Here is a 9,507-nt window from a genome sequence, read left to right as displayed (position 1 = left end):
TAGAGCAGATATTCCAAGATGGAATAGCACACTTTTTGGTCATGGCCTTTTTTTTGGTATTATCACCTGTCCACTGAGTATCCAAAGCCGTCTTATTATGAGAAAAGCTTAAATGATGCAGAAATTGTACACACACTCATCCAGCACCATTAAATTCTATAGTAAAATGAAAATATTTAATATCAGATAATCTGTCTTCAGCTACAACTGCTGGCACACTACAACATTTGTCCATAATGTAACTATTTGTATAGGTAAAATGTGATTGTACTTATTTTATATTTGCACTTTCCACAAAAAGGAAACTGCGCTTGGGATGTTAACAGGTTAATGTATTTTTTTTGTTGAATTTGAACTGCAGCTATTTGTTGTTCTGCATATTTGCACATTTAAAATTTACTGTATAAAGTGCTATTTTTTTAGGCCCCCAAACAGGCTTTAGGCACTGCTGCACAAATGTGTTGCCTTATTCCTCACAGTTTTTAGCTGGATATTTTTCACACGTACACTTAGTATACTGTGTGTCTTTTCAACATGAATGCAGCAACTTTAAATCTTGGCACTTTCTTAAAACAGGGTATGCATGTTGTATGTAAAAAAAAGCTAATGTATGTTATATGTATGTATTCAAAGCAATGATTGACAGAGTAAAGGATAGGTAGTAGTATTTTTTCTCATATTCTATATGTGCAGTGAAATAGTTATTGGTGACTGTAATCATTCCTCCTCTCCTTATCTTTTGTGAGTTAACCCCTTTCTAGTCTGACTCCAATGCAAATGGACACAAAACCTCCAAATTTGGATCCTTGTTCAGTACAAGAATACTATAGCTTTAGCTAAAATTTAGATGTCAGTGAAAGATGTTTCACATCTTTTCCAGTGTAGATGCATTACAAAAGAGTCACTTCACAACCAGTATGGAGAGGGGAAGAGATTACAGTGATCAATCAATGTGAATATAGCATTGTATTAACATAGATTTAAAAAAATCCTATCCATTATCTTAAACAATTTGCACTCCACACCGTGTTTTGATATGGTTGCATTTATTAAAGTAACAGTGAAATGGTTTCTTGATCATTAATCCGGGGAACAAACAAACAAACAAACAAACACAACGCCGCCACCACCAACAAATAAAAAGTCAGCTCACTGGAAAACGTTGAACTGCCTCCCTTAATGTTGCTGACATCAGGTTTTCAGATATTTATGTGAATTTTCTATGTCTGTGGCAAGTCTTTGTTCTGGAGCCATATAACATTATACATCCAAATCCCTGGGAAAAAAAGTGTTTCTCCGTCTTGTTCCTGTTGCTTTTGCAATAAAACTACTAAAACTTCATAAAAAAAACAAAACAAAAAAACAAAAAAAAAACCCAACAAAATTTGTTTATGTTGTGAGACATTAACATTCAAGCATAAAGCTGCCTCTGTTCTCTTTAGACTAGATATAATGATAAAGTGCTTAAGTCTGCAACATAAACCTGCCATAATAAAGATGAATCTTAGTGACAATAAACATCAACTGTCCATTTTTATGGGATAGATGTACACATAAAAAGAGCTTTGTTATATGCAGGCACATTTCAGCCACCCTCCATTGTACTGTGTTGGATTAATGCAGGGTGAACATGCGTAACAGACTTGATCATTTATTAATATTCATGATGGCTTCTTTAACAGAATGACTAACATGCTTATTATATTTGTAAGCATGTCAGGGAACTCAAAGCTCCAGAATGACCTATTATTTTCAAATTCACAGTGATTCAAACACAAATAATTTCCATGTCTCCTGCTACAGTGTTGTCCAGCACCTTCCGCTGTTGGTAATACATGTCAAAGGTCATAGTCCAGCAGCTAAACGGTGAGTCAGGATAACAAACAAACATACAAAGGTATGTTTCTGAGGTCTGAGAATGACATGCTCCTTTACTTCACTGTGGCATCCACTTCAACAGATTGTTTCAGAAATGTGAGAGGAAATCGATAAATCCACTAAAGGACAATACTGGGCTGTGCTTTCACAGCATTTTTCACAGCCTTGTAACATTGACGTCAAAATGTCACAAAAAGCCTTTCAAAACTAATAAGCCAAAATAAATCTAATTGTTATAACCATCAAAAACATGCTCACTATAGTAGTAGCAGAAACTAAATACTGTAGATCCTCAAATTAAAGAAAGAACAGTGCTGAGTTTCAAATAACAGCTGGTCATAGAAATTACCTGCACTATAATGGCTCACATGGTAAATTCAGCATAATGTTCACTTCCATAGAACTAATTCCATCACTTTATTTGTCTGAGTTGAGTATCATGTCTGTCAGTTATAAGTAAGGCTGGCCAGCAGCCAGTTAGCTTAGCTTAGCTTAACATTAAGACTAGAAACAGAGGGAAAAAAGTATGCCGGCTCTGTGCATTGGTAACAAAATCCTCTTACCAGCAACTCGACAGCCTGCTAATGAACATGTTATATTTCTTTAGTTAATTCATACAAAAACCAAAGAATAAAAACATCAATTTGCTGTTGTATGGCTGGACTATTTCTTGGCTACCAGGCAACCAGTACAGACTCCAGGAAGTTAGTGGTCCCAGCCAAGAAATAGTCTGGCACATAACCATTGGATTGTTGCTTTTACACCTCTGTTTTGTTTTTGTATGGACAAAAAAGATATATAACATATTAATCTGAGAGTTATAGAGGTGGGCTCATTTTGTTACCTTTGGATAGAGCCAGGCTAGCTGTGTCCACAGGTTTCCTGTCTTTATGCTAAGCTAAGCAGCTACTGGCTGTAGCTTTAAATTTACCGTAAAGATGTGAGAGTGGAATCAGTTTTACTCATCTAATTCTCTACCTAAAAGTGAATAATCATGTTTCCCAAAATGTCAAACTATTGCTTTAACAGATATACTGTCAGTCATTTATTCTAGTCATTTTGACACTGCTGTTCTTTCATTTGGTGTTAAGCTAGTGTACATTTTAAGTTCTGTTCATCCATAGATGCACAGATGTCTCTTGGTACTGTGAAGTGTACATTACACTGAATTTATCAAGACAACAGGTAAACATAGAGGAAGGGTTGAATTTGCATTAATAAGCAAATTAAGCAACATAAGCAGCAAATTAAACCAGATCAGAAATTGTTACTAAAATATGATCAAATATAAAACAAAAATTAGAAAAAAAACTGTCTCCAGTAAAAGCCCATTTGAAGATTACAGCCTGGTTCTCTCTGCATTTGAGGTAAAAAAAAAAAGAGAAGCTATTTGAGAATTTACCACATTTTAAAATAAATCTCATGACTCTATTTATATTGTACAGAGATCTTACATAATTACATAAATCAATGTTTTGTACAATGTCTATGAAGATTCTCAGTCATCCAGGTTATGGTTATACAAGGAGGGTTGAATCAAGGGCAACTGGACTTGGTTGTAGGTACTTGAAGATGTTTCACTTCTCATCCAAGGTGCCTCTTCAGTTCTAACTGACTGGTGGAGAGTCCCAGGTATTTAACCACTGTGGGATTGTTATCAAGGTCATTGATACCACTTGGTTCGATAGCGCTCCTGGCTCTTGTAACAACTGTCAGAGTCATTGGAGTCATCTGAGGCCAAGTGTAAACGTTGGAGTTATCACACAAGGCCAATTTTGAATGGTTATTGAGTCTCTTGGGAAAGGATAATAGGACAGCATTTTAGGTGGGGGATAAGTGGTGTCATAGACTACTCCTCTGTTGCGGGATGGTTTCTCTACTTTGATGCAGATGCTTTGTACAACGCAGCCAATCTGGTAACAGCACAAATACATAAAGAGCCAAAAAAAATGCTGAAATCTGTGATGAATGTCCTTCTTTGCTCCTTTTCAGAAATGTCCCAGTCTGGGTGAGAGGATTGGCAATAAAGACAAGAAATACAAGTCAATATAAACTCCAGGAGTAAATCGTACCAGTTCCATGTGGTAGCGGACTAGTCATATATGGGCCAATATGAAAACTCATAGCATTGAGTGGCCATTCACCACTGTTTTTGAAGTTAAAGGCTCATTCCCAATGTTCCCAATAACTTCCATCTGGACACACTGTTGAAACAATACCACAGACACAGAGATTAGGAATACAATAGAGACAAACAGAATGACAAACAGTATAACTTCCTGAAATTCCTGAAAATGTCATTGTTGATGGTTATAACCTGAACGAGGCTCTAGAGGTCTGCAACTCAGCAACTCATTAATATATATATATATATATATATATATATATATATATATATATATATATATATATATATATATATATATATATATATATATATATATATATATATATATATATATACACACACATATATACATATATATATATGTATGTATATATATATATATATATATATATATATATATATATATATATATATATATATATATATATATATATATATATATATATATATTATATTTTATATTTTATATTTTGGTTGTTTTGGGTTTCTTTTTGCATGTGAACTGCAAGTTTGGTTTGATTATGGTCAGCTTTAAGTGGATTGACTCAAGTCAGGCCTAGTCCACACATACATTGGTATTTTTGAAAATGTAGCTTTTTGGCCTTTCATCCACACTCAAACTGCATTTTAGGTCACTGAAAATGGACCTTTTGGAAAACTCCCTCCAGGGTGAAGATATTCAGAAACTCAATTTTCAGTGTTGATGTGTAGATAGGGAAAACAGAGTTTTTGGCCTGTGACATCAGAGTGTGCACTGTTAGATCCTTTGTTTACATGAGACAACATTTCATGCAATGGCGGACGTGGCCAAAATAGTGCTGGTTCTAACCTTGTTAACAGGACTTTTTATATGTTTACACATAAATGTACAGTTACTCTTCCACTGTATTGAGGAAGAGAAGCGTCAGAATGCACCATTGCAGATAGCCTACCAGAAATAACTATTTTTCAGGCTTCTGATTGGCCAACATGGCTTTAGGGTTAGGGTTATATTGCTGCCTGTTGGTTTGGCATGCTCTTGACAGTGTTTTTGCGTTTTCATTTGGACAGAGATCTTTTTAAAACAGTGCTTGTGTGGACAGGATTTTTTGAGAACAAAGGAGGGAAAAACTCTGTTTTCTAAAATACTCATGTACATGTGGACTAGAACTCCAGCTCAAGTCAAAAGTTCAGGCCTGTTCAGTACATAATGCCAGATATATTAACTATTCAATGCATCAGAGGCTGAAAGCTTAAGATGTAAGAGTGTCCCTGCTGTAAAATGTGGTAAATGTGGTCAGAAATTACATGGATCACATGGATCCTTTTTGCACAATACCTGCATGCTCTGCATCTTTTCATTCTGTTTGTGATTTCTGACCGACAAAATAGGATCATGCTTTTCGTTTGGTCTGTCCTGGGGTGCAACCTGTCCACCTCCCCTCTGGTATGCGGTGCCAACACCATTTGGTTTGTGGAAACAGAGCACCTTCTGGAAGCTCTGCTTGAATTTGTCAGAGAGGAAGCCATAGAGGATTGGGTTGGCGCAGGAGTTGACGTAGGTGAGGATGACCAAGAAGAAGTAGATTGCAGCGGTGGCATTGTTCTCGGGGATGATATAAACCAGGTTAACGATGTTGGTTGTGAAGAATGGCAGCCAACAAAGCACAAACACTAACACGATGATCACCACCATGCGTGTCACTTTACGCTCCGACTTACGCCGCTTAGTCAGGCCTGCCCGCACGCCCGCTGACCTCACCTGAAATTGAGATGGTTGATTTAAAATGTTTTATGAGATTATGAGAGTTAAACATCACAGGAAAATTTTAAAAATTGAGTTAGACACCAATGAAAGCCAGAGGCCAATTTTCTCTGTCACATTACCTTGATGACAATGACCAGGTAGCAGAGGCTGATGACAACCAGAGGACCAAAGAAACCCAGGATAGATGTGTAAAGGATGAAGACAATGGACCACAAATTCTGCGGATCAGGCCAGGTTATGTTGCAGGTGTTGAATCCCTCTTGTACATGTGAATAGATGGTGACTGGCAGCACAATGAGAAAGGACACAACCCACACCATGCCATTGAAAACCTTGGCCACCTGTGGCTTCCGCCATTTGGCACTGCGAATAGGATGAACTACAGCCAGGTAGCGATCGATGCTCATCACCGTCAGGCAGAAGGTGGAGGTGAACTGGCTCATGGCATCAGCAGTCATGCACACTTTGCAGAAGAAATCACCATATGGCCAGTAGGAAAGCAAACTATTAGTACCAAGGAAGGGAATTCCCAGGATGTAGAGTTCATCCGCCAAGGCTAAGTTGAGGATGTACATGTTAGTTACCGTCTTCATCTTGGCATAGCGAACCACCACATAGATAGCCAGTGTGTTACCCAGAAGACCTACGATGAAGACGATGGTGTAGACAACTGCGGTGACCACATTAAAGGGCATTGGTGCGGTCACGCTAGAGGTATTCTTTTGATAGTCTATAGTGAAAGGCTGGGAGGAAGATATGCCGACATCCTCAGGAATCGACGTCCAATTGTAATGATCCATCTTGAAGGAGGGAGTGCTGGCATCCATTTGGATTACAGTAACAAACAGCTTGTGAGAGAAAAGAAAGACAAATGTACAATTTTTTAAATTAATAATAATCCATGATATGAAAAAAACTAGAGTTCAGCATTGTGGGTGGTTAAGGTTCTGTGAATTTCTGCTTCAGAGAATTTATATTTTGTCCATCTTTTGTACCCTACACACTCACAGCAACACATGCGCGCTGGGCAAGATGCCCATATTTACCAGGACAGTAGAGAAACTCTCCACTGAATTGTTTGGGCAAGAGGCCAACATGCCATTTCTCTTGATGGGAAGTTGCACTTCAGAAGAAGGCAGCAGTTGAGCAGGTTACAGGTATTCTCACTGCCACTGAATTAAAGTCTGTAATAGATAGAAACAAAAAAACTGCAGCCAAGTGGCAAGCAGCCTATACCACTGAAGAGTGATAAAATGACAAACATAAATGATCATAATATTAACTGTGTTGAAATGGGATTTTGGGCCAAACATATTTGGCATACATAATTGATTAGAAAATTGAAAATTGAGTCACAGCAGGAAGTAATTCTTTTCACTTTGTCTCCCAAATTGGTTATATGGCTGGTGCAGAGTGACAGCAGAATGCTACGGAGCAGCCTCATACCACTCTGCATCAGGATCCAATAGGAGGTGAAGTACACAAAGTACGGACATTTGCTGTGTCTTTGCTCTTGTGCATTCATTCAATCATACATTTTGGGGTATCAGCAATTTTAAAGCTCAAGCTTAAGAGCGGACATGTCTTATGCATACAGATCTGCATCCATTCGCTGCCATTCACATATTTCCAGTGTTTTGTTGCATTAATGCCACTGCTAATTGTTAGTGAGTTGCACTGTAATGCAACTGAACAGGTAGCATTCACCACATTTGCTTTGGGTTTGATGAACAGCTAAAGTGTTTGGAGAATGTTATTAAAATTTAAGACATTTGCTCTTAATCTTAATGAGGTCACTGTCATTGTTACTTAAATACTACTTAAATCAAGTAGAAAAACTAAAAGCAAAAGTTAAAAAAAGAAGAAATAAGAAGAAATAAATAAGGAATAAATAAGGAATCCTCTCTCATCATGTCTCTTAAGTCAAACTGCATCAAACTGTGAAACCTGTGTAATGTTTTTTATTGAATCTCAAGTTGGCTTTGAGGGTATCCCTAACAGACATACATGTACAGTGTATTAATGTATAGCCTAAAATGAGTGCAATGTCCAAGTGGCACCTTGTAATCTAACAATTAATTCATGCTGCCATTGTGAGAGCAGCTTTAAGTGTTGATATCTTTAACCTTAAACCTACTTCTTTAGCCTGGCTTTTTTATTAAAATGCCACTATCTATCTTACTTGATAATTGTATTAATATTTAAAACCGTTTACTCCCTCATATGTTTTTTTTTTATTTGTTATTGTATTTTATCTATTTTGGTGTTTATGTTTTTGTTGTATTTTTTATTATATTTTCTGTTCTATTCTATTCTATTCTATTCTATTCTATTCTATTCTGATCTAATTTTTATTAGAAAAGTAAAAAAAATTGTCTTATTATCAGCTTGTCAGTCATCTGTAAAGCACTTTAACTTGCATTAACCTATAGCCTATAAAATGTCCGATTGATTGATCATGAGAGTAGCCTGAGATAGCTATTATGTATACTCACCTGGTGCCTTGTGGGTGACCTAAAATAATAATAATCTCATAACTTGTCAGACGTTGCAACCTCAGGCTGTGAAAATGTGTTGCACAAATAAATGGTTTGACGTGAAGATTCACTGAACCGCTCTCCAAAACACGGGAGTGACGCGCAGCCCGCAGCTTGTTGTTGAGAAAACAAACACTTGAAGCCTCTGTCCCCTTCAGGCTGCATGGGGCTTGACATTTTTGTCCACCAAACTATAACAGTCATAGCCCACAGTCACGTCAACCATTTGAAGCCTGACTGATTAGATGTGAATTAAATTAAACTCTAAAGCTCACAGCATTTTCCCAAACATATAAGGTTATTTCTTAAAAATGCAGCAGTTCAAATATCATTTTATTCCCTTAAGACAATATTTCTTGTAAAGGCCAAGTGAACATTCATATATGGGATTCAACCTACCTGTGCGCTCCTGTGCGCCTCATCCTCTCCATGCCACTATCCGGTGGAGTGATGCGCGTATCTCGCTGTATTCATGCAGTTTTGGAAACGTGCGCCTCCTCTGATGTCGAAATCAACTTTCTCGCTTTCTCGTCGCTTAAAGGAAACCCGCCTCACACTTGCCTTGTCATCCCGAGGCATCCTCTTGATGTCAGCACGCTTAAATTTCCATAGTCACAGGCACCAAACCCGACATTTACCTTTGATTTCCCAGGGTTTTTTTTCTCACAGGTTAAATCTGAAGGAAGTGCACGGTGGAAAAGCGCTCATGAGAAGTTACACTCAGGGTCATGTAGTGTCGGCGCACTGTCAGTATTTATGTGTGGAAAATGTCACCCCGCCTTTGGATGTGAAAAGTCCCACCCATGGGTGGGTATAATCTCCTCACAGCCAAAACCAGTTTTTGGTGTAAAATAAAACATTGCAGCCCTCTCTATTATTTTCTTAAGCAGCAGAAGCTTTTATGGCTTGCCTTCCAGTGATAGGCTACAAACATTTTTCCTACTGTGTTTGTGTGTGTGCGTGTGTGTACGTGTGTGTGTGTGTGTGTGTGTGTGTGTGTGTGTGCGTGTGCGTATGCGCGCGCGCGCGCGCGCGTGTGTGTGTGTGTGTGTGAGAGAGAGAGAGAGAGAGAGAGAGAGAGGGAGGAAATGATGGCCAGATACTGCCTGGGGAATAAATCACCTTGATAGTGGCCAGGGGCACCTGAGATGGAGGGAGAGAAATTACTGTGAAATGGAAAAACTGTGGAGGGAGGATGAGATTGCGCGTTGAGGGAG

At 38.0% G+C, this 9,507-nt stretch overlaps 1 protein-coding gene across 1 annotated transcript; it reads right to left on the bottom strand.

Moving 5' to 3' along the window:
• Window positions 1–1,053: 1,053 nt before the first annotated feature.
• LOC122966481 (somatostatin receptor type 5-like) lies at window positions 1,054–9,018 on the bottom strand. Its single transcript, XM_044330763.1, has 4 exons — window positions 8,690–9,018; window positions 5,873–6,601; window positions 5,325–5,747; window positions 1,054–4,082 (listed from the first exon to the last, which is right to left on the bottom strand). Exons 2-4 carry the CDS (start codon window positions 6,578–6,580, stop codon window positions 3,999–4,001), a joined length of 1,215 nt encoding a protein of 404 aa, XP_044186698.1. The 5' UTR covers window positions 6,581–6,601; window positions 8,690–9,018; the 3' UTR covers window positions 1,054–3,998.
• Between the last annotated feature and the right edge of the window lie 489 nt (window positions 9,019–9,507).

The sequence above is a fragment of the Thunnus albacares genome, chromosome 17 (assembly GCF_914725855.1).
Source record: "Thunnus albacares chromosome 17, fThuAlb1.1, whole genome shotgun sequence".
Classification (NCBI taxonomy): Eukaryota; Metazoa; Chordata; class Actinopteri; order Scombriformes; family Scombridae; genus Thunnus; species Thunnus albacares.
The sequence above is the reverse complement of the archived record's forward strand: the minus strand, read 5'-3'. Positions and strand labels throughout refer to the sequence as shown.

Coding starts and splice junctions, on each gene's coding strand:
- LOC122966481 (XM_044330763.1), bottom strand. CDS start 6,580: ATGGATGCCAGCACTCCCTCCTTCAAGATGGATCATTACAATTGGACG. Junction 5,748..5,872: donor ACCTGGTCATTGTCATCAAG/GTAATGTGACAG, acceptor TCTCAATTTCAG/GTGAGGTCAGCGGGCGTGCG. Junction 4,083..5,324: donor AAAAGATGCAGAGCATGCAG/GTATTGTGCAAA, acceptor TTGTTTCAACAG/TGTGTCCAGATGGAAGTTAT.